The sequence below is a fragment of the Tachypleus tridentatus genome, chromosome 9 (assembly GCF_004210375.1).
Source record: "Tachypleus tridentatus isolate NWPU-2018 chromosome 9, ASM421037v1, whole genome shotgun sequence".
In the NCBI taxonomy this organism is placed as follows: Eukaryota; Metazoa; Arthropoda; class Merostomata; order Xiphosura; family Limulidae; genus Tachypleus; species Tachypleus tridentatus.
The window spans coordinates 121,777,969-121,804,688 of NC_134833.1; the positions used below are offsets into that span (position 1 = coordinate 121,777,969).

A 26,720-nucleotide genomic window follows, 5' to 3' on the forward strand; every position below is an offset into this window, starting at 1 on the left:
TTTTAGTGAGTTGTGTGGTATGTTGCATGTAGCACTGTTTAAAATTAGATTTTTGTGATGTCAAAATACAAAGTATATAGTTTTATACAAATTAGGAACTTGAGTTAATAATATTATCAAGCTAGAATATCAAATAAGAAACTTGTGTCTGTTTAGTTTGCCGAGATTTGCTTACGTACTGAATTAAACAGTGGTTCTGTTCACCTCTCTCAATTTGTGTAAATGAACCTTACTTCAGTGTATGACATGAATAACTAACTGACAGCTTAAATTGTCCTCTTGATGGTTTTTTCAGCCATTTTAATCTGTGAAAAGGCCACCACATTCTTTTAAACCAAGATTTCAAGGTATCTTGTGTCTTTAGTCTGCTCAGAGTTTCATATTTTTCTAAATCTAAATGCATCTTAAATACTAGGCTTAAGAAATTATAATGGAAGTTTATAATATAGTTATTTATGACTTTTTGGTTATTCAACTGTATGTATAAAACTTCAAAACATTTTTGTTTGATATGCTCCATGTGCTATATTTGTAAATAAAAAAACCAAAAAAACATAGCAACCTATGTCCAGCAGCAACCAAGCTCAAAGGTTGTAGTGAGAAGAGATAATTGTTTGCTTTACTTCCTAATTTATTGTTTTATATTTTAAGAAAAATAAGTTTACTAATTTATTTCTAAGTAGTAATAATCTATATACATATGTAACGTATAATAATTGAAATGTGACTGTATATTACAAAATACTAGTCCACTGAATCACAGCCAAGATAGTGAAGACTAAAGGTCAGTTTTAGGTTATTGGATATGTAACATGAGTGGAGGTGCACCATCTCAATGCAAGTTTCGTAATGTTAGCTAGGCATGACTGGAAGGTCAATAAAATAAAAATAATGTATATATATATAGCATTATGATACTTAAGCTACTTGGACAAAACATTTGTGTTTTCAAGTTATAATATATAGTTATTCTAGTATGAAAAAGCATAATTTATATGTATTTCTTAATTTTTTTTTTATGATGGTTATGATGTTGGTCAAGTAACAGACTCCTTATAGTTATAGTATAGAAAATAACATAAAATGTAAAGTCTTACTGAAAACAAATGTTGAAATGTATTAAGGATGTTTTAGGGATTAAGCAAGTGATATTTGAGAATTTGGGGACAGAGAATAGTTTTTCATGACATGAAATCACTTTGCACTCAGACAGATAATGAAATGGGCTCAATATTTGCTCAAACAAATCTTTAGAAAAATGTTTCATTGAAGAGTGATTTTTTGTATACAAAGTACATGTAATCTTTACTAAAATTCTACCAGATTTTGTGAATATGTACATGGTGTATCAAAAATTATAATGGAAATACTTAATGCGTACAAATGTGTAGGTGAACTTCTGTATTATACCGAGCCCATTATGAAAAAGTCAGTTGTTAGAAAACTGATGTGTGAAAAGCAACTGCATCTTAATTTCTCGAAAGCTAGAGAAATTATGTGTATCTTGTTAACATTTAGATAATTATGAATAATTACTGCTGCACTGTCTATGAGCTAAACAAATTATCTACATAAGTTACTGTGCTGATAATGTGAAAGACTGTTGTTTGTTTCGTTTTCTTGATCAATTTACTCATGGAATATTATGAATACCCATTTTATCCTTCAGCTAATTGAAGTATGCAGAGAAATACGAAGTCTTTTCTGTGTGATTGTATACTCAGTTGGCTTCATTGCTAGATTGAGATCTTTCTTATGTTGTCTGGGATATGTGTCCAACTTTTGCCACTAACCTTTGTGTTTGTTGAATCTTACCTGTTGAAAGATTCTACACTTCATTTTTTCTAAGTCATAATTTAACACTTTTCAGCCTCGACAGAATGCAGAAAATGCAGTACTATACTCTTTAAAGCTGTACTTTTATTACAAAATAACACATAATACAGAAAACTGTTTGTTACAATCATGTAAACAAAATGTTTATTTTCAGAATATTCTTACAAAATAAATTGTTTATTTTGAAATTGATAACAATATAATTAATAAAGATACACATTAAATTCATAAAACATATCATATCACAATTTGTCCATAAATCACCAATCTTTTAAAAATATTGATTAACAAGAAAATTTAAAAAAATAATTTTAAACTTGCATATAAAATCTGAAAAAGAAACAGATTTTGAGCAACCTGGAATATGTTTTGAAAAAGCACTTTGATAATTTACTACTATATCATCCATTACATTTAAAGTTCATCATGTAACAACTGTATACACAATAATTGAAATAATGCTTTCTTTCATCAACATCATAACAATCATTCACCAAAATACATAAAGTTTAATTTTTAAATTAATGATGAATCTCTATCACTTAAACATGACACACAGTGCAGTGACTAGAAAGAACAATTCTTAAACTTATTTTGAGGTCAATCAAACTGTTCTTGAAGTGTTCATGGAGAACTAGTTAATAGATGGTATGATATTCAAGTTGTTGGTTGGATCTTTAGGATAAAAGGAAATACTATAAAAAGAACCTATCAAAATATAACTGAAGATTTTTACATGAATTACTTACATTTTCATATAATTTCAACCATTTGTTAACAGTAATCTTCAAATACCATATCATTCGTTCTTGAATCTATATATCATTCATTTATCCCTCTGTTTCAAATTAATACACACATCTCACATACCATTTCTCTGCTAACAGATCCACATATTTTTAAATCTACTTTTCAAATCTCTAACATACTCTCTTTTTTTAATACTCTACATTTCACAATCAGGTCCACAGTTTTAATTATGGTCAATACAGCTGTAATCTTCCTAACAACTTTATTTTATATATTTTTAAAATACAATTTAATACTATAATAAATGTCTCTAGCCAATGTAGTGGTGAAAAATGTTCATTGTTTATATGCTTCTATCTTTTATTCACAATCATCAAGAATCACAGATAACTTCCATGTAAGATAACAATCACATGCTCTAAAATTATACACATTTTCTTATAGCAAAGCCACATTGGGCTATCTGCTGAAAATTATACATTCTCAAATACTATGCACTAAGAGAACAACCAAACTATGAAAATGATGTATATACATGTGTATTTCCAAGTATTAGTTGCAGTGTGCAAAGATTACATTGCATTTAGAATTCTTCAGTTATAGCTGTTCAGCAACTCTAAAGACATACAAAATACACATGAAGACTCACAGTAGTAGCATCAACTTAACAATGACATAATATAAAGTTCATACTAAAATAAACCTCTACACTTACTAAAGAGTTCTTTAAAAGATTTATTTTGTTATGTCAAATTCGATTTGTATTCATTACATGTGCATAAAAGTACACATATTTAAGTACTTTAAAATTAGGAAAGAAACAAAAGGGTGTATGGATATCTACGTACACATAACTTATAACAGAAACATCAGATTAAAAAAGTTGTTTCAAGCTACCTAACCTTTTACTTACCAGGATAAAAACTGGCAATATTATTTTCTTTCCAGTAAAGTGGCCAAAATCATCTACTGCTAGACAGATGAACACACAGAACTACTTCTTTTGAACAATTTTAAAGTAAAAATTCTACAAGATTTTTAAAGCTAAAAAGAAAATAAATGGGTTGATACATTTTTCTGCTACTCAATTTCAAATAAACTAGTCTGTGATACTCTGATGTTATTCTTATACACTAATGACATTTGGAAATGGAAGTAATAAAAGTTTATCCAATCATGATCACCTTCAGATTTGTTTTATAAACAAGAAAAAGGTAAAGTATAATTAAGTCTATAATAAGTCTAAATATACATCTATATACAGGAACTAAGTACTGACAATTCAGTTTATTCAAATATGTTTTATAACCAAGACAAAGATTTAGTATACATCTGTGATTGCCTGATATTACTGTTGAACATCAATTGCATATGGAAACTAAGTTATGACATTTCAGATAAATTCATTCAGTCATGATTAGATTTGTTTTATGAAGCAAGTAAATTGTTTGTATTTTATTAAAAAACCTTGCAAAAACTTTTAAAACAGTTAAGTTTTCACAAGGCCAATTATTAAAATTAATACTTGCTTTTAAATATAATTAGTCCATAATTTAAAACACTACAGGTATTTTTTTTACACCTTTAATCATACGAGTCTAAATCTAAAAATAATGTCCCACATTTTTGTATGTGAAACAAGCTATACATTTCCTTTTTAACATAATGTCTTATTTATATTATTGTTTTCATAGTTTTCAGCATGAGCTAACACTGGCCTCTAACTAGGAACTACTGTCATTACAACTGATTTATAACATGAAACATTAATATCCTACTCACCATTAACCTGAAACTAAGAATATCCTACAGATATTATGACTGACCTATTAGCTGAAATTACTGATATACTATTCTCATTACAATTAACTGCTGACTTTAAACTCTTGATATCCTAATGACTTTGCAATTGAATTAAATTGAAACAACTGATATCCTAGACTTTACAAATGAACAAACCTTAAACTATTGGTATTCTAATGACATTATAATTAATCTAACCAAAAACTATTGATATTTTACCAATATTGTAACTAACACCTAATCTGAAACTACTAATATACTACTGACATTACAACTAATCTTTCGCCAGAAACTAATGATATAACGACTGATCTTCTTTAACCTTAAACTGTTGATATATTACCAACTTCATGATTACTCTTTACTTTAGTACTATTGTTAATCTGTAATTATACACATTTTAACTGGCCTTTTTTCTGAAAATACTGATATTCTATGAACAGCAAGAGTGACCTCTGAAGAAGAATTAATGTTTTCATACTCACAGTGCATTTAGGTTGGGAAGTGAATTAAGTAAATTATAAGTTAATGAAAAATATACTTCATTAAATTTATATATATACCAAAAGCATTTAATAAAAATACTGTTTTATACAGCACTTTATAACATGAAATCTAAGTACCTTTATTAAAAGATTCACAAAAAGAGGTAGTACAATTATCAGTGGATTTGGCAGAAAATTGACAGCTTTTTATCAAAACTACCTGAAGAAATACAATACACAGTAGTAAAATTATCCCAATATTCTTGCATTTCTGAAAGACATCACTCTGGTGTCTGAGTAGAACAATCTGAAATAATCACAAAAACATAACCTTTTAAAATTAAACACTAAAGTATTTGTGTTAACACAACATTTCATTCAGTTCTGCTAAAGGACACTAAGCCAATAATTAAAATGTAATAAACACAGTGTCACCACACACTGTTCTACACATTGACTGAAACAGCCACAAATGTTCACATTTAATAAATGCAAAATAAAAGTACCTGAGAGTATTTCTTACCAAGTCAGTTGATGACCACTTGCTTCATTTGTTTGTGAATTTTGTACAAAGCTAATCAAAGGCTACCTGTGCTGGGCATCTGTAATTTAGAAGTAGTAAACTAACAAGATGGTGGCTTTTGTTTGAAATTAAACATAAAGTAAAATTTTGGGCTGTCTCTGCTGTGCCACTGAGGAGTGAGAAACCAGCTAGTCAATACAGCCCACTGCCAACTCTTGAGCTACTTTTTTACCAACAGATGATGAGATCAAACATCACATTTTAATACCTCTATGGTTGAAAGAATCAGCGTGTCTGATGACAGAAATTTGAATCAGAAGAAGTCAAGTGCTCAATATAGGTTTGTAATACCAACATTTTTCAGATTTTAAGAGAATATCCTCAATATTGTTTTGTATTGCCAACATTTCTGGTATTCTAAGAGAATATCTTCAGTATTGTTTTGTGCTATCAACATTTCTGAGGCTTTAAAGGACATCCTCAATATTGTTTCATATTGCAAACATTTCTGAAATTTTATGAGGATATCTTTGGCATTGTTTTACTTGCCATTTTATAGGTTGTCAAATAAAGGAGGAGGCATAAAAGTCTAGCATTTGTAAACATCATTGAAGAGTTACAATATTGGTACAGCACCTGTCAATTATAATAAACTATTTTTATATGGCTGCTGATTAGACTGTACTTGTCTGGAATGAAGGAACTGAGTATGCTAACTGCTTCAGTTAGGTGCTATTTCTGAAAAGAACCCTATCAGACAGAATCTTACAGTAAGATGTTTAATTATTTTTTACAGTAAGTGTCCTGTAAAAAGCCTGTGAAGTAATCCAGACTTTTTATTCATCAAACAGTTATTATATAATAATGGTACAGAATAGTTCTTCAAAAGTAAATGCATGTTGAAATGCACATTTTCAAAAATATTCCATGTTGGTATTTATGTAACAAATATGTTTTAAGTTACAAGTTTGTATATAAAGATGATCATAATTGTGATTAAAAAAAAAATATTCATGACTTCACACTTGACCAAACTGATGCCAAAACAAAAGTAAGTGAAAAAGGAACTAAGTATAATCAAGAAAAATAACTTCAACTATAAGAGAAACAATCAATTGGACATAACATGTATAAACCATATTGGTTTTTCCATAAACCAAAAAATACTTGTCAGAAACATTTTCGAAAGCTAACTGACTGGTAAAGATAGAAACTGCTGTACAGTTTGATGCAGATAAAATTAGTTTCTTTTGAGATTCACTGACCAGCAAGTAAATGGAGGTAACTGGTGGTAGGATCCACCCATTTCACTTTCACAAATGCAAAACATGTCAAAGCATAATATTATGAATGGAGTGGTACTAGTTGTTTAGAATTAACTTTCTTGCAACGGGCTCAGTCAAACTGACCAAGCCTATGACTTCAAACTGATTTTTAGTTTCCATTCTATAATTTTCCATGTATTTTCTGTACCTTTGAAAAATTTCATAAATTTTTAAAAAGCATTACAAGTCTTTTGTAGACAAAAAAATTAGAATTTTTAATGAAGTATTTTCACCAAAATTTTCTCCATGAGTATGTGGAATCAAAGTGTTGACTACCCTGAATGCAAAGTGATTTTTGTATTAAAATTAAAAATACTTTTCTTCATCTAAAACCTCCTAAATAAATTTCAAATATTTTTAAAGTAAAATTTTGTATCTATTATTTTTTCAATTCAAACATTATACAAGGTTTGTCATGTAAATAAAGTTTGAATTGAAAGCTAAAGAGACAGTTGTCTGAACATAATATTGTATTTTTATTGGTTATAAATAACATAGTATAAAATGTCAGAAAGAACTACTATCAATTTGTTAAAGAGAAGATGTGGCAGGTGGGCATGGCAAGAAGATTCTGATTTTATAGTTTGTGGCTCTGTAACCAAATAACATAGAAAGCTATAAAAACTATGCTTTGCCTGACTAATAATAATATTATAATACGTAATTTATGTTAAATTACCTAACTTCTCAGAAGGACTGCATACTTACACAATACCATAAAATGCTTACACAGCCAGCATGATTCCCCCATTCTGCAGCAACAAATGTAACACTACAATTTTCATGCAGATGGTGCCCCTCTGGTTATTGGTAAACACATGAAACACATTTTGGAAGAGTACTTACACAGACTAAATCATTCATACATTACTTTCTTTGTGAATGGCTATCTCATTTACCAGACCTAACAAAAGTTTTGGGAGTAACTTGAAACCAGAAGCCTCACACAGTTAAAGATATTAAAGATGCAATTGTCTGGGAAGTAGTCAGCATACCAGATGAAATGTGCATTGTTGAAAAAAACAATACACTGGATGCTGGAGGAGTAGCATGTTGAACAGTTACTGTGACAGATTATGCATCATGATACAGCAGCATCATGTAACAACTGTGGCATATTTATTTCCATGGTTTCTTTGTCCTGTGCAATTTCACCTTACAATGCCATACCATTTCTGAGATACAGTATGCTAAAATATATCTCAGAACACCTGGTATGGATATCAATATGTTTATTGATAAACAAAGAAAAACGTTTCAACCTGGTTAACAGAGAGAGTTTGCAACTGACCGTTGCTGGACATTTGTCTTAAAAACAAGAGTATAAACAAATACAGAATTGTAGGGGATGTTGCAGTTGGATGTTAGGTTATTAATTAGTATAGGTATAGAGGTATTCATTTATATTGGTTTAATTTTGGCTTTAGTTCTTGTATAAATAGGACTTCTTTAATTTTGCATTTGTTTACACATAAACAAAGCTCTACTTGTACAGGTTTATCTTCTCCCTTCTAGTCCCTAAGATTTTTAAAGAGGATGTGCCTGTCCCTGGAGAGAAAAAGATTAAAATTGATCAATTGTGTTTTTTTATAATTAATGCCATACAAGTGGAGAAGAAGATGGAATTAAATTTACAAGCATGAAAATAACTTGTAAATTTGTTGTACATTACTGAAAGTGAGAAGCCAATATTAATAAATGTACTTACCTCTTTGTGCATAGCTTCCATCTTGTCTTCTAACCTTTTCCAAGGAAATGAGTCAGTTTGGGCAGGATGCATGTCTGTCTCTAATGGCCCATCTACTTTATCTTCCAAAACAGATCCAAAATTAACACATTTGAACCTGAGAAACAATAAACAAATATTTTGAATTTGTTTTTCATTATATATCTGCAGGCTTTTCTATCTGGGAAAGAGACAACTGGAATTTTTCAGGAATAAAGAACTGCCTTATTCAGCTCTATCTTATATGACAATATAGATTAAACAGGAAGTCAAGGCAGGATAAAATTATGTATAGAGAGTTTACAAAAATATACTTCCTCACAATGCAATGAAACTTTACAACACATCTTGACTGATAAAATTATTAAGTTTGTAATTAATGAAAATGAACTGGGAGCTAAACACACAGCAGAATATTTGAATAGTGACTGTTCTAATAAGATTAAACATGGATATGTTGCTAATGTTATTATTTATCATAAGAGTTTCATGGATGTATACTGGCAGAAACTAAACCTATTTATTTATTTATTATTGTGTCTTCTACTTACTTATGTTCCAAACTATTTTGGGGAGAACTCTTTTTCCAAATACTATTGACCTGTGCTACTTTTGGTTCTTTTTCCTCAACTTCTAAAGCCAACAGAAGAAACTTATCTGTGAGTCCACAGTGTGAACCTAGTTTTATGTAAAGTAATAAAAACTTGTGAAAAACAACAACCAATAAAATACCTATATGTACATCTACAGGAATATACAAATCACCATAAATATATCTAGGTTAGTCATGTCTGCAGTTTCTTGGTATCACCTCACCACTAACACAATGTAGTTGTTCATTATGTTTGATAGATAACCTTCATAAATTATACAAATCTATAACAATGTTGACTACATAATAAACAACATTATTACACTATATCCTGTATAAATGAAAAAAGGTATTAAAATTTCCATACAGATAAAATGAAAGGTTGCAACACAGCAAAAATGAGCACAAAGTAGCTGAAATTAATTTATTCAATCTCCATGTTTTACTTTTCATTTATCTCTGTTTTTATGGATGTTTATACAGCATATCTTTAAAATATTTTCTGTATGGTGGCGATTTACTATGTTCCACTTTTAACCCCTTCACCTGCCACTTCCCATGTCTTAAGAAGTATCTTTAACCTGTAATCCCAGCTGTCAGTCACTTAACTACCTAGTTTTCCTCTTGACTTCCTATGGAAGCTAACAGTATGTAATGCTGCACTAGTTGTTTATTCAACACATTTAGAACTGCTTAAATAAAATACATATTATTTTTTTCCCTCTCATAGCTGTTTTAATTATGTTTGCAATAAATGACACTAGACCTAATTGAACTTACTAATACAAGTTGCATTTTGGAAGTATTGAATTTTTGCTAAAATTATAAAATAATATACAAAATCAAGAGGGAATCCTCAATAGCTACAACTTTAATTATATTTCAAAAGGCTTAACAGATAGAGCTTCAAACTCAAAGTTTGTAATTGGAAAAAAACCTTGGAGCCATTCTACGAGTTGCTATGCCACAGTGAAAAATTTAAAAAAATACTGTCAAGTACAAATACAAATCCAAGAACAAGAACTTCACTCTGATATAGTTGTACATTACATTATTTCAATCATTCCAAGTGAGTAAATTTGATGCATCTGTTATATGGCTTATTTCATTGCAATCAATAAATACTGAATGTAACAGTTTGAAACTTGAGGATAATATAGTTTCTGGTATAAAATATCTCAATATCATACATGTGATATTTTATGAATTTGAAGCTTTGAAAATTTGAAAAGATTGAGAAAAAATTATAAATGCTTATGTTTGTTGTGGATTTTCATTCCCAATTTTATATCTTCCTACACTCCTGTCAGCTTCCCTATGAAATTCTGTTTCATAAAACTGTTAGTGTTATCTTTCTTTTGATTTGAAAAAACACAGTCTTTAAGTTCACTATGTCTTTGATCACTAGCGTGCAAAAAAGAAAAAAAAATTAAGCCACCTAACTTTTTAAAAATTGCTGACCAAAATGTTTTATGCTAATACATTTAATAACTTTTAAATCCATTTACATTAATTTATGTACATGTATACATTTTTTTAACATTTATTTTGGATGATTTTATTTGTCATTTTACTCTTTTGCAAAGGGTTAAAAGGCCATGTCATCATGTTTGTTGACTTGCATTCAAAATAAAAAATATAAATGTTCTTATAATGTATTGTGGCTCGATAGTATTAGTAACTTGAGTTCCTAATTTGTATGAAACTATAGACTTAGTACTTTGGCATCACAAACATCTAATTTTAAACAGTGCTACATTCAACATACCATGTGACTAGCTAAAATATATATTTAAATGTGTTCTTTTAAAATTTAGTTTTAAATTAAGAAATTAACTGATATATAATATTCAAGGTTGAATTACATTCTACAGTGTAATTCCAAAAACATTGGCATAAGTTCATAAAATAGTAGTTCAATGAAATTATATTTGATATGATTCAAAGCAAAATGATTTAAATAAGCCTATCTTATCTTCATTACCAAAAACTCATTTCTTGTACAATTATACTGTAACATTATAATTTAAATGAAGTATAATGATGAAGAAAGTCTTAAAAGAATCAGGAGTGTAACTGTGGCAGAAGTTGTTCATAAATGTTTTTCTTTCTAGCAACGTATCGCTTAGCTAAGTTTTTTATCACTTTGTTTATGTCAATGCCAATCTGTGGTGAACTGATAGCTATACTGCTTTATACAGTGAAAAGAACAGAAAACAAAATGTGTTTCAATCACTAGCTTATGAGTTTTTCAAGCTGAAATATAGGTAATTATATCACACTATGACAACCAAGTTGAGAAACAGTTATTGGCTAAGTATTCATTAAACTATACTTGTGCTCATGTTTCAAGGTCAAATAAGTGCTCCTTCATTCAAAACTATTATGATTTTCCTCCAAGGAGTTTTTAAGTGCTGTACTTGCTCAACAAAAACTCGATAAATTCACAAATACTAACGAGTTTATTTAGAACATGGTTAAATAAACCCAAAATCAGTTTTCATTTGTTTTTCATGTATAAAATTTAATAAATAAAACCTTTTCATTGAATATCCTTCAACTTTAAAACATTAATTTTCCTAAAATGTGTTAAAGAATGAGATGTTTATTATACGATCTTTATATTAAACTACAATCTACTTTGTCCTGTTATATTGTTTAGGTTTGGGTTTACTTAAATTGTCTACGTTATGATTCAAGGATCTTTAACTTTGGATAAAGCTTGAATGTCAGGAAGGTTCATATTTGCTTGTTACATTGTCTACATTCTGATTCAAGAAACTTTACCTTTGAACTAAACTTGCATTTTGTGTATATCTTTATATCTAAATCTGTCTCTATGAGGAGAAACAGAATTGTGCATAGCTTACATAACAAACAAGTGCAAGGTTACACAACATGTTACAAACACCAACCTTCAGTCAGCTGAATGTGGACATTCTTAAACCCTCCTGGTTCAATTATTCCCACTGGTGGTCGAACACGGTATATTTCCAAGTTATTTGTCTTTAACTGTAGGAAAACAAGTGTTAAACAAACACATAAATACACATATATGTAATTCTATAACCGAATAACTACTTGCTGAACAATATAACAAACTACAAGTACTCCTTTCAACACATAACTGCAAGTAGTTGTTTAAATGCAAGTGGGTAAAAGGTGAAATCTGGTTAATGGCAAATGATCCAAATGACAATAGCCTAAAATACAAATTAATAATAACTTCTCTTTAAAAGTATAAAAAAAAGAAACTTATAAATTAATAGCTACTTCTATACAATAAACGTACTTCACATATATAATATCATAAATGAATTCATCAGGGAACAAACTTATTTTCATCAGAATGCAATGAATCATCAGTTGAGTACCCTGAATGTTAATGAGGTCATCACCCTAATAATGCCTCACAAGAAAATCAGCAGCATAGGAGATTTTTTTTTTTTTACAATTATGTGTGAAGCTAACATTACACAACAATCTTCATAGTTTTCAACACCAAAATTGAGCATCTGTTGAAATATAAATAGCTGTCTACATTTTTTGATTATATCGTCCACCTCTATTTTAAATGAAATACAATAAGAAGGTAGAATTGTCAATGAAATAAGAAGGTAATTTGTTTTACCTTATATGCAACACAATTACTGGTAATGTTGGTAAGGGTAAGGCACGCACGAGCAGGCTCAGAGTCATTGGTTTCAGGAAAAACTAGTGTTGATCCTGGGCTAGAGACAGTATTATGTTAATTAGCATATAACATCAAAATGCACCATAATTAACAGATATTACATTATTTTTGACCTAAAGACTTAGTAGTTGAAATTCTGAAAATGTTTTTGTAAATTTCTTGTAAAGTAAAATACAAAACATTACTTTTACAAAGGATATTAAACTTGTTTATATATTTTTCAAATATTTTTATACTTGATATTTTCACAATCTTCTTTATAATAAAACTTGATGTATAGTGTTTTATATATGGACTAATACATAATTTACTTTTGAAACACATAACACATTTACATACAGAATTTCCAGCAAAATAAAAGCTAATGCTTTCAAAAATGGCTAATATTTTATTAGAATAAAACCTTCAACAGGAACTCAAACTTACCAGACCTTCAATAATGAACCAAGAGTAATAGTATCCCCTGGGAAAGGAGGTGGTGGGGGAGGAATGCCTTGGTCTTCAGGTTCATAGCTCACAAAAGAAGAGCTTGCTCTGTTGCTGGAATCACTAGGAGCATCCTTTTCTATAAGCTGTATTTATGAAGTTTAATATACTCAGTAAGAAACATTTTATACTAAAGTATGTTCTAGTGAATATTGAACATTATGTTGTCAACTACAGAAACTGTTTAATGAAAACCTTTTTTGTTTTTAATATCATTCAAAACTAATTCTCTTGTTCATTAGTTATTCATGTACTGCCATTTTTGAAAACATAACACACATTCTATGGTGTAATACAAATCTTTCCAGCTTTTACTAGTAGTTTCATACATACATTTACAATAATTTTTCAAACAACTGATGTAAATTAAAACAAGTGACGGTTCTTCTATCTAAAATGGATGATTAAAATATTCTTCCGTATTTGCTTGCCATTTTATTTAGGACTTGTATTTTTCAAAATTGTTAAAATTTACCTGCTCAAAGCTTAAGTTTCCTTCTGACTCATGAATTTCATCTTCCTTCGAGAAATGAACCTAAAGATCAAAAACATTAAATACCTTTATTTGAAAACAGTGAATTAAAGCTCACTTTGCAATAAGTATACAAGTTGTGTAGCTATCATAGTATACCAGTTTCTCAAACAAGTTAAGCTAATATTTACATATACAATAGTTTAAGAAAAAAAACAATCAAAATATAATCAAGATCTAACTGAATACTTCTGCTCCAACAACATGTTCAGTAAAATTTGTTACCCAAAATCATTTATTTTCAAGTTATTTTAAAAACATTTTTATACTAAAATGCTTTTCATATAAAATAAACCACTAAAAAAAAAAAAGACTTACATCTACCTATTCTGCCAACATTTATAGTTCCACACATGGTTAGGACATTTACCAATGTCTGTATATATTCTTAATCCATAGTAATTTGGTTAAAATTTCTATTTCTTCTTTCAGTGGAATTTTGTTTCAATTAGTGTAATTCAGCACAAATAAAGATAATGTTTCACAAAAAAGAGAAAAAAGTGTGGGGTGGATATAATTGGTCAATAAACTTATATATGTGTACTACATGGGTTAACTAAATCAGTAAAAGGTTCACTCTAAAGGAAATGTAACATTACAATACTCTTAAAAAGGGAAATGAGAACAGGTTAATTATTGTAGAGATAGTTCTTGAAAATGTAAAACAGTAAAAACATCATAACTATTGTTTACATTTAGTAGAAAATGTACATTATAAGCTTCCTTCACTGAAAATGTATTTTTGATAGGTACTAACCCAACTCACAAGATTAGCTACTCTCTTATAGTGCTGCCCTCTATATATGAACGTTTTCCCTACTCATGCTACAAACCTTCTGCCCCCCACCCAGTTGGAATTACTGTATTCCAAGATGTCTCTTAAATAAATAATCACACATCATCTTTTAATAAACAGTGACTTGATATGCTCATGTGATTCCCTCTACCAAACCATCACTTCAAAGTTTGACAGACGGTGTCAGCACCAGAGTAGTGGAGAAGAAATGTAATGGAGGAAAGTACCTACCAGAAATACATTTTCAGCATAGAAAATTTATAACTTCTTACATGGTATTTACCTCCTCTTACAAGATTAACCAGAATCCTACACTGAGGAGGGTCTTGGGTGAGGGAACAAAAGAAGTAGCCCTGAAAGTGTCCAAAGGATACCCATGAGAATGAGATACAGATCTGCACAACTTCTCTTCATACACAAGTGGAATGTGTAAAACATAAGTGCAAAAACTGAAAAGAGTATATCCGAGTGGGATAGAGCATGATAGGAAAGTGGTCCTAACCAGAGTAAGCAAAGGTAACTCATTCCCACAAGTGTAAAGTGGGTAAACAAGTATGTGTCCCTGAGTTTAAAGTGGCTAAGGCAAGGCAGATCATACTTGGTAAGTAAATTACATCCATAACCTCATGAGGCACTGTCATCTAACACCTAGTATTGAACAATGTCTCTCACATGGATTCAACTTCCAAAATGTGGCACAGACCAGCACCATCCAAAGGCCATAATATCCCCATAAGAAGACAAGGAGGGGCAGTCAAGGATAAAACTGTAAGAATGCCATATACCACCACTATGACCTACAACACAGACAGAGTAACTGGGAGAGAACTATAGACAACCCAAACATGTATGAGGACTCATGATGATTGGTTTATTACAATTCCAAACCTTCTTGTGGGTTCTGACATTTATGTGAGGATAGGATGAGAGTTTCAAATCAAAGGAATGAACTGCAATTTTGGCAGCTCAACTCCAGTGTTAATGAAACTGTATCAGGAGGCCATTTTATACATTAAAATGATTGGTTCAACTCCAGTAGTCATGTAAAAGGGTACCAAATGCCACATCTCATCTAAATGAGTAGAAAACCACTGCCCTACTCAAGAGTGAATGGTTATAGCCATCTTTTTTGTGAATTCAGGTGAATTGCCCTTCAGAGTCAACCACCTGCAGAAGCTTAAAACTGGAAAGTGATAAGAACTCCCATACTTTACTTGAGGAAAGGAGAGTGACAATATAATGAAGAGTCTCAAGAAATGACACCATTTAAGGCAGTTAAATGGGTGACTATGAAATCTTATCTTGAAAAAAAGACCCTATCAAATGGTTCATATGAGGCATGACAGAGATGGGCAACAATTCCTTTCTGCTTTACCTATGCAGTCCATGGGTTGGATAGTCCAGATCAGGCCTGTTCATGAAGATTATGTTATTCACTGTCAATCAATCTCATGGAACACCCCCACCTGAACTTTGACTGTGTGAAGCCATGAGAGATAAAATGGAGATTTACAGTTAAAGAATACCTTGTCAGATACCACTCATCCCTGATGAGATTTGTGAAAGAAAGTGGTAAAAAATGATAAAAAAAGTCCTAAATGAAAGAAAATATGAATAAAAACTTACCAGTTCCAGTCACATTGAAGTCTGAAAAATGACCACAGATGGTAGACAAAGTGTAAATCATCATATGATCAAGATGGGAGTGGTTTACGTGCCAGACAGTAGAATCTCCTCCATTGAACAAAGAAGACAAGAAGTGAGGAAAAGTGAAGTGTTGAATGTGATGAAAGGAAACCTGACTAAGGTACTGAAGGAAGAAGGTAGGGAAGAATAGACCAATTGAACCAAAAGGCAGATCCATCTGGTAAGGGTAGAAGGTGAAAAAACATGATGGGAGGTGGACTGCCATGGAATATAAAGTCAGGAACATGTATTCTGAAAGGTAGCATTACAGGCTATATAACTATGAAAAGCCTTGACTAGACACAGATCCAGCCTATCCACATCCAGTAGAGGATAAAGATCAGATACAGAAGGAAGGGAAACATTGAAAAGGAGGAACAATCCTCCCAAGCTGTTGAAGTCTTCAGAAGAAAGGAATATTTTGGTTAAATGAGGAGATACATAGGGTGGTAAAGGGTATATGAATCATCAGTAGCAAACAAATGGAAACGTTGATACCCACAGGTTTAGAAAAGAGGAAATATGATTTAAGGGGCAGATGAAACAAGGAATACAAGGAAAGTGGTTCAAGCACAGGTAAAAGAAAATGCATTAGCTTGTTAAGAACAGGGGAAGTAAAATTTCTGTATTAAAAATGAAAGGTTTTGGATAAGGCCATCAGAATTCCAGAAAGGCCCAGGTGAGAAGTTCTGTACCATGATCCATAGTTGGCTTGTCAGCAGGAAACCCACTTTTAGTAGACCAAGGCAGAATACTTTCCACTTGCACTAGTATATTTCTATGGAAGATGGTTGTATGGAACTAGCTAACAAGGAAGCAACTTGATGTGTGAAACCAGATCATCTCACCAAGGACAAAACAAAAGCTAGGCATGAAAAAGCAGAACATGTAGGTTGGAGAATATGGGATCAAGACTGATGAAGAAGGGAGGGGGAAAGTAGAAGAGTGTCAGAATGGGATAGGAGTAGTCATTAAAACCTTAGAAATCAAGGTTGAACTAGCCAGCAGGGAGTAGTCAGGAGGACCTGACTTTGAGTGAAGTAGACGAGAGAAATCACCAAATGAAGCAATTGGATGGGTGTGTACGCATAAAGGTAATTGTGTGGCCAATCTTGGCTGAAGCCATCAACTGCCAAAAGCCTATAGATGGAGAACAGGTGACAAAAACAGAAGGAACTTGGTACTGAGGCCCATGACAAAGGCATCCACTTGAAGAAAACCCCACCAATTGCAAAGGTCCTGAAAATGAGGGTATCAAATATCTACTCCATCAAATAGTTCCAGTTGGAGTGCAAAACTACATTGAAAGCACCAGGCACATGATATGCTATATGGTGAATGTGATGTGCATTGGCCCAGTATAACAGGCCCAATGTCTAAGAAACAGATATCTGGTTGATATGTGCCACTACCATAGAATTGTCCAAATGAACCATCATCAGACAATGGCAGGCGAGAAGAAGGAACTGATGCAATGCCCAGTGTATGGCTAGAAGTTCAAGAACATTGGCATGCAATATGGTTTCATCCACAGACCAATGGCCCAAAACTTCTTTATTGATCCATGCATGTATCCGTGAATGGATGCATCTGTGAAAAGAAGTAGATTCAGATGTGTAGACGAAGCAGAACACCCACTAATGTATGGGCTTTCTCTAGCCACCATTTCAGAATGCCTCACAGGAAAGGAGAAAGAAAAATAGGGGAGGAACAAAGACCCAGATCAAGGTTCCATTGTTCATGAAGTACTCATTTAATCTCTTCAATATGGCTATGACTGAGGAGGATCAGTACAGTTCTGGAGGACCACATTGCCTAAAGCAATATAACCTTGCAAGCATTAAGTGGGCAAGGTGATCTAAAAATTCCATTGATGTGAAGAAGTCAGTGTATGACTGATATTTGTGTCCAAAAAGACCCCCAGATAGACCAAATATTGAGTAGATTGAAGTTATGACTTCTCCAATTTAATCAACCAGCCCACCAAAGCTGCCACAGAATGAGCAAGAAGTCCATGTAATAATGAAATCCCAGCCTTCAGAGCATGGAGATAATGTGGAAAAGCCCCAACTATTTGACAAAATATATGAGGTGCTTAGGTAAGTTTGAAGGTGTGGGTCCAAAACTGATAAACCACACCCAAGATGGGCATACCAAAGATAAAAGCAAATACTATGTGCTTTCAAGATGGCTAAGTAAGCACTGGAGAAATTCATTTTCATTATCTACATCTAACTCAAAAAAAAATTCCATGATGAACTTGGATAGTGCAATGAAGCAAGATAAGTCTGATAATGAACCATTACAGGTAAATTACTGTTTACATAAGTAAAATATTGTGAGATCCCAACAATAAAGAAATCATGTATGTGACCACAGAGCCAAAGATGCAATGTGGGCTAAAATGGAAGGCAGAAAGGTAAGGATATCTGCAGGAAATCCCTCAGGATTTCTGTGGAGATCCTCAGATGGGAAATTAATAGAACACCACCATAAGAAGATGGTTAGGATAAAGCATTGATGAGAATATTCATCATAGTTAAGACCAACATTTGACTCAAGAACAGCTCCTCCCTAATAGATAACAAGGAATCTAATAATTGTTGATATAAAAACAGTCTGTAGAATGATAAGAAAGAGTGAACTAATAAAAAGTCCTTGGAAGGGAAAGAAGAATGCTGATCTCTTTATTTAATTGCAAGACAAACTGATGAGCATGTACTCAAATATCAAAGGAGGTATGAAAAACCATAAAAAACATGGTGAATAAGAGATAGGGGAAAGGGATAAATTCCCACAAACCTGAGACACAAAACTGGGAAAGAACAAATTAGGCCTAGATGATTTCTCAGGCTGTGAATGAGAAGGAATGGCTGACTCTGGAGGTAGGAAAAGAGTATCAAAGTCTTCATCTTTCTGTATAAACTCAGTCAACTTAGGAGGAACCTGGACAATCTCTGGGGACAAAGGTTGACCTATGTAACATTCGATCTCCTGATGAATAAAAACAGATACATCCACCATCAGGTCAAAAACAATGCTGGTGTGACTCCCAAAGTGGTAACATGAACTTCAGACTTCACAGAGCAATAAATCCAAGACTGAAAATATAATTATAAGAATGAACTGAAAAATATTAATATATGAATTGGTGGAATAATTGAAAATAATGACAGAAAGTAACCACTTAATATTTAAAAAAACTTATCTGCTGTATTGGAAGCACTAGCCAACCAAGAGAGTACAACAGAATACAAACTGTGCCAAATGAAAAGTGATGGTTCGATAGTGGAATGTAGAGGGAGTTAAGTAACATGACAATATCATGCTACTATTGCTTAAGAGGCGACACATGATGATTTACATGAGAAACATGGTGAGATATTGTAATTTCAACAGAGAGAGGAGTGGAAGGCTTGTGGTATGCATAAAGTTCATATATAGAGGGCAGCACTGAACAAGAAAAGCTTATCTTGTGAGAGAAGGTGTTTACTGTATCAAAATTTGTTTTCTTACTTTGTATCCAATAAACAAATTTTACCATATCAAGTGAACTAAAACATATTAATGAATTACATACATAAAATAAAATGACATTATAAGACCCCATAAATTAATACTTGCCTTTTTTTTAGGTGGATTTACTTTTATGTCATTGGAAAGTTCACTTTGTTTGCCATTAGACTGAATAATAGCATAGTCTAGGGTGCACTATGTAAAACAGAAATAAAACAAACTATTTTTTATATTTATAAGAGTGCTGGTTTGAATCAATGAACATTTTATTACATACTGCAAAGATGGTACACTTGATTTACTATTTATCTTTGCAGTAACCTTTTACTAAGTAAATCTATCATTATTCATTGAAACATGTCAGGTAGTTTTAAGTAATTGGAAATTGTAGTCCATATAATTCATAAACATTATTTCATTAAATAACACCTTTAGATCTGTATTTAATTTGAAAATTTTACACTTCATTCATACACAAACTTATATAAATACATATTACAGTTACACAGTTTTATTTACATAACTTCAACAAATAACTTACAAATTTAGTTGCAGGTATATACACAACTTCAGTGTTGTTTCAGAAAAGTTTAAATAAAAATATGAACTTCCCTAAATGACTTACATATGGTTTAATTATAGAAGTCAGTGGTTTCTATCAGTCTGTCAAGCTAAATTATAAATACAAACAATACATTTCAACATGTCATTTAAATACACATTTTGTGCTGCTATTATTAACACCTTTCACCATGAAAATATTTTGAGTTTTTGTTTTTCTTTGGTAATTACATATTTACACACAGGAATGAAAACAGACAAAAAAGTAATAAATAACTGTCAAAGACTTTGCATTTGAAAAACTTATTCAAAAATATAAACAAACTTTCAAAGTAAACTACACATACAGAGCCACCCAGGTGGACAGGCAGCTGGTCAAGAGCTATATAATCTTTAATAGATGAATTGTTGATAAACTTAAATCTTCGTGTTGCTTCAGCTGGTAACATGCTTTTTACAATCTTCCAACAGGCTGAAATAATAAAATGTGTCTTCAAACATCCACTAAGTACATTCTTAGCATGACTGAGATGATCACTAGGTCAGATTCCTAAACTAAGTCTGCTGAAATTACACTTAGAATTCACTTTCCTAACAATGTAACCATTCTTTTAGTTTCCATATATTTACAATAAATAGAATCAAGTACATGTTATGGCCTATACCCATTACATTAACTTCTTTGCACATTTAGATTAACATTAACCTTACTCTAGATTCACATCCCAGCTGTTAAAATTCACGCCACAATAAATAACAATCATAAGACTTTACATAATAACTACTTATAGATACATAACAGTAACTGATACCTACCATGTAATGCAAAACAAATTGGTAAAAGTACATACAGTTTTAACCAACATATTTAACCCCAACCTAAAAACAAATTGTTAATCACAAGCAAATACAACAAGTTTATAATACCAAAATAAAAATATGTAAAAATGGCCTAGCCATAATACAGGGTGTTCAGAAAGTCAAAGTGCAGTTTTGTCTGTTAATAAATATATAAGGGTTCCGAAGGCCTTGAATAACCACCTATAGCAACTACAAGTTTTTCAAGTAAACTACATTTTTAGTTACATGTATGCTGGGATAAATATGAAAAACAAAAACAAACATACCATTAAACAACCAAGGCATTTCATAGACATATATGTAACCTGGGAAATAAAGCAAAACAAATTGATCAGATGTTGCTTTATAAAAGGTAATAAAACTTCTCAATAAAGCATTTCATACCTTATAAAGGTTTCTTAAAATAAATTAGAAGAACATAATTAAAGTGCTGTCATAATTTTAACAAAGATACTCAAACAAATGTTTTAAAAATGGCTCATCTATAATGCCATATGTATTACTTTTAGGAATTGTGACTTGCCTCAAAAATTATGGTACCAATAAATTTTAGTTAAAGCAACTGATACCTAAAAAATCCTTTTAAACCATTTACTTTTTCTACTCTTAATTGTCAAGTTCTTGCATACAAAATGCCAGATATTTAAAGGAAAATGTGAAAATGGTACATCTTTTTGTTGTTTATTTAATCAAAATAAGCTGTTTCAGCCATGCCAAACCTTTTCTGATGGAAGTAATATTTGTTTTTCAAACATCATTTTTCAGAAGAAAACTACATTAGCTAAACTCTATTTGAAGATTTCTAATAATTTTAGAATGTCTTATTATCTTTATACAAACCTAGTTTTAAATTCTGAAAACATGATACTGCCTTTTCATTAATTTTAATTTACCTTCCACATGTATCTTATCTGACAAAAATATCTTCAATACCCAAAACCAGCTTTTAGTAATAAAGCAAAAAGAAAATGCCTAATTGTTTGAAATGTCATAACAATAATGGAGATAAAGTGATCAAACTCTAATAAACTGTTATCTTCATCAAGTTTGAAGTGTTAATGTACAACACAAACAACTTTTTTCTCAAAACATTTTGCTGTTAAATTAAAGCAGTATTATTAATTAAATCTAAAGTATTTATGTTGAGTGACCAGAATTATTATTTTTAATTGTTAAAAATAACAAAAGAAATTGTACAAATCTACTGAAATTATAAATATTCAGAACACTCCCTCTGTCACTGGTGACACTTATCAGACACTTGCTTTATTACTTCATACAACAAAAAAAATTTGGCATTAAGCAATGCCTTGACAATAACTCAATGCATATTATGGAAATCTACTTTTCTGATATTTTAAAAAGTACTAAGCCAAATCTGACAACATCTTTTTTGGGTAAAAAAATATAAATATTCAATGACTTATATTAACTTTACAAATTACTTTTAGAACCTTTTTTCCTCAAAGGCAAACAGATGAAAAGTCAACATTTAAAAACACAGCTTGAATTAACCTTCCCTATCTTTCTGCAAAGAACTATAATTTGTTTATGCTCACAAAAATTCTCATCTTATATTTAAACGTACTTTATATAAATAATTAAAAAAAAATCACTCCAACACTTAGTAACTGTTAAAAATGAGAAAAATCCACATATCCTAAACAAACATTTTTTTAAAATTAAACAACTGGTGATTCTATATCTGTATATATACAATAGTTTTCAGTTATAGAAATTTCACTCAACTCTGAGTAGCAGCAAAAAATAATAATAGCACCACAATAATCAAATTTTACTTCAAGAATAACAGAAATAATGTTCATATATTATGCAAGAGGGTAAAAGTTTGAAATAGTAGTTTAAATTACTTTGTAATAAATAAATTCATGAAAGGTGAGTCATATACTTACCCAAAGCAAAAGGAAAATAGTATTTAAATAGGGTTATTATATACATGATCAGGTCCATATCCTGTTTTAAAAAATAAATAAATTACAAAACACAAATCACCATTCAAAATAGGAACATCTGGTTATGATAAACCACAATATTAAAATAAAATGGAAAAAATACCAAAAATAAAATGCAAATTATGGACATTCAAATACACATTTCAACTAACCATGCAAACCAAATGAGAATATGTCATAACCCAATAATATTCAAAAAAGAAAAAAAGCAATCTTAGGAAAAGCATATAAAACCTTCTTCAGCTGCTACAATGCCGACTACAAAAACTAAACAAAAATAACGTGTCATTTGGCAATAATATTCAAAGATAGAAAAATAGAGCAAGCTGACAATTTTAGGAGAACCAATAAAACTAATACTGCTAGAAAATAAGGGTACTCATAAGTTTCACTAATTTATTTTCCTTCTTCATCTCTTTGAAGTTGGTGGATCTTAAATATTCCTTTGCAAAGCAAGAAGTAAATATTTGTTTTTAGTATTCATATGTTTAAACATACTAAATATTATATTCTAAAAAAGGGGTGTAAACACGTATCTGTGGCTCAAATGGGATTAAATGTCTTAACATAGTGACACACTGTCTTATGCAGAATCACTACAATGTTTTTGAAAAATATCAAACTATAACAGTGGTTTCGCTATTTCATGAAATTTAGTAAAAATAAAACTGTTAAATTAGTAGTTTCAAAAACTTTTTAATTCATCTTACTTCTCTGTGCAACCAAACCTTTAATATTAAAGATGACAACTTCATCATAACTTGTAGAAGCTGTGATAAACAGCAACCAAATAATTTGAGAGCTGGTTGAATGTTTATCTGAAGTCAATATTAACCTACCACCATTTACTTTACATGCTCTTATGAACAATGCAAGTTTGTTCCATTTCTCTTTTTCAAATAACATTGCCTGTTCATAAAGCATTCTCTTACTTTCAGAATTACTAACTGAAGATAACTCTGTAGCTTGCTTTGTGTACTGTGGAAGTTAGAGACTTGATATATCTGTGAATTCTATAATGATGGGATAAAATTAACAGATTAGTATGGTTTTGAGGTACAATCTGTCACCATTAATAACCTAAAATACTTTAGATATTGGAATAACATGTGACACCCCATGACAATTAATTATCTACTAATATAAAGTAAACTAACTGATTATTTATTTATTTGTTAACTTTCATTTTTCACCCAAACATGAATGTGAGAAAATGATGTCACAGAGGCCAAATCTATTCTTTGATTCACTACTATTTTCATTCATGAAAATGTTTTACTAATTTTCACAACAAAAACTATTTATATATACATAAGAATCTCAACTCATTCGTCATAATTTAAGTTTTAAAATATTTTGGCATAAAATTTACCAACAGGAGAAGCAGATGTATATAAATTTTGAAAGATGAATTCAGTTACAAGTTACACGAATATCCCACAATACAGTTAATACAGTTAGAATCTAATTTGAGTGCCTTACAAAACCCTAAGTTGAGTTTCCTTTAATTGAAAAAAACTTAAAAAAATCGAAGCATGATAATATCAATGTTTCTATCATCAGCAAAGGCCCATCCTTTCAAAGCACTCAGGTTATAGAGTCTAGCTCTTTTGTATAAGAATGATTGTTTTGAACCCACATGTTGTTCTAACATCATGAATTAATATTAGTGTTCAAGTAGTACTTTACATGGAATTGTTTCTCATTAATTTCATGCAACAGGAGTCAACAGGAAATGAAAGGATGGATATTTAAATTCTGTCAGGAGAGGGCATTGTTTTGTACAAAAACGCTTTCTCATATAGAAAACAAAAGATGATATTAAGTCAACTTAGCATATTTAGCCACTCATATCAAAAGAACATTTCCTGTAATTACTATTATGTTTGAAAATCCTCATTCTAGTTTTATTTCTGAAAAACAAAACAAAAAATATTAAATTCTAAATTTTTTTCAGATTAATTTTATTCTTTATCTATAGTGCATAAAATGAGTTTAATTTCATCTGAGATATTTTTAGTATCATAAATGTCACTCTGAATTACAATTTTACAACAGCATTCATGTTGGTCTATTTTTTAATTTCTTTATAATCTTTACATTATTCAATTATTTTTTTATTTTAGGGATAATAATAACAATAAAATTTTTAACATCATTTGTACAAAGAAGGGGAGTAGGAAGATTTATTTTTTATTAATTATCATCATAAAATATGTAAAACAAATACTCACCAAAAGTAAAATATAATGGCAAGTGCAATAATAAAAGTGTGAATTAGTGTGGCACTTATTTATATATGAAATTAAGTTAATACACTATAGAACATGTTCTATAAACGTAACTACATGAGAAACACTTCCCATACAGCTCAATTTCACTTTTTATATTAAATTCACAGTAGAATATCATTTTGCCAGACTACTTTTTCAATTTGCAAACATTCCATGACTTCAGACATAATATTACAGATACCATTAACCATTAGATATTTTTATGAAATGAAATACAGTGTGAAAAAATATTTTGTTAGAAACTAATCTGAGTGCCCAAACATATGGAACTGGCATTATGGTAAATAAGGAGGAAGTTCTAGCATAACACTGTTTACTTGTTTAAAAAAAATCTATAAACATATTCTTTCACTTAAAAACACGGTAAGAATTATCATTTTCTTAAATCAAAAATGTATTTTCAATAATACTTACCTCCCTCACACTAAACCTGTTACTTGATTGCCAGGGTTTCATTGTTTGCCCATCTAAGTATTCACTCCCAAACTCTTTGGCCATCAAGTATGGTGCAGGTTGAAAAGCAACTGGGGAAGGATCCAAAACAAAACATATTCAATAAATCAATGGAATAAAAGGTGCCTGAGACAGGTTATCCCAAAGTTGCCTCCCAAAAAGCCAATAAAATAAAAATGGTACAGGAAAAAGCAAATCTACATTTTCTCCAGAACGTCTAGGATTGCACTCAAATGCAGCCTCAAAGCCCCCTGGAAGAACACCAATGAATTAAACATATGGCACCATCTCACTATGCATAACATCACGGACAGTCTCAACTGAGAGTGCCCCTCCACCCTTGATTGTTGAGCAGCACTAGATGCCAAGGATGGGAGAGGAGAGACCTGATTTGCCTCCATACCAGAAATGATAATCCAGGAATCCATGCTATATATTGGTGTATCAAATGAGAATTTTTGTTAAAGGAAAATCAATAAGGTAACATAAATAACTTTTCAAAATATCATCAGTGATCATAGCACAGAGAAATACATCAGTGAATGCTTTGTCAAGAAAAAGTGATCACATTATCTGAATGAGATGGTTATTTATAGAACCAGGAGAGAAAACACATAATGTCAGTGGAAAGTGTCACAAAACAGATATCTCCAAGAGCAATTAAGTGGGGTATAACAGACTGATACAAGCAAGAAAAATCAGACTAATGCTTAGATGGACAAAAGATTAAATGGCAGTTGAGTAACAACTGTAGTGTAAGAGGAGGTGAGTATGTTTCAGTACAACTTTTTGTATAATAATCTTACTGAAACAGAAACCCCCATGGAT

The 26,720-nt window shown here is 30.9% G+C and overlaps 1 protein-coding gene across 4 annotated transcripts in view; it reads right to left on the minus strand.

Moving 5' to 3' along the window:
- Positions 1-1,911: 1,911 nt before the first annotated feature.
- LOC143226230 (motile sperm domain-containing protein 2-like) overlaps positions 1,912-26,720 on the minus strand; it is a 73,978-nt gene continuing 49,169 nt past the window's right edge. For all 4 annotated transcript variants that reach the window (XM_076456981.1, XM_076456982.1, XM_076456979.1 and 1 more), the window contains 12 exons: positions 23,086-23,146; positions 21,439-21,477; positions 20,659-20,783; positions 19,859-19,945; positions 13,696-13,755; positions 13,161-13,306; positions 12,672-12,771; positions 11,956-12,052; positions 9,000-9,126; positions 8,431-8,566; positions 5,013-5,181; positions 1,912-3,202 (listed from right to left, as the gene is read on the minus strand). In XM_076456981.1, coding sequence (XP_076313096.1) covers positions 3,180-3,202; positions 5,013-5,181; positions 8,431-8,566; positions 9,000-9,126; positions 11,956-12,052; positions 12,672-12,771; positions 13,161-13,306; positions 13,696-13,755; positions 19,859-19,945; positions 20,659-20,783; positions 21,439-21,477; positions 23,086-23,146 — 1,170 coding nt within the window. In that variant the 3' untranslated portion in view covers positions 1,912-3,179. The remainder of the gene's footprint in view (positions 3,203-5,012; positions 5,182-8,430; positions 8,567-8,999; positions 9,127-11,955; positions 12,053-12,671; positions 12,772-13,160; positions 13,307-13,695; positions 13,756-19,858; positions 19,946-20,658; positions 20,784-21,438; positions 21,478-23,085; positions 23,147-26,720) is intronic.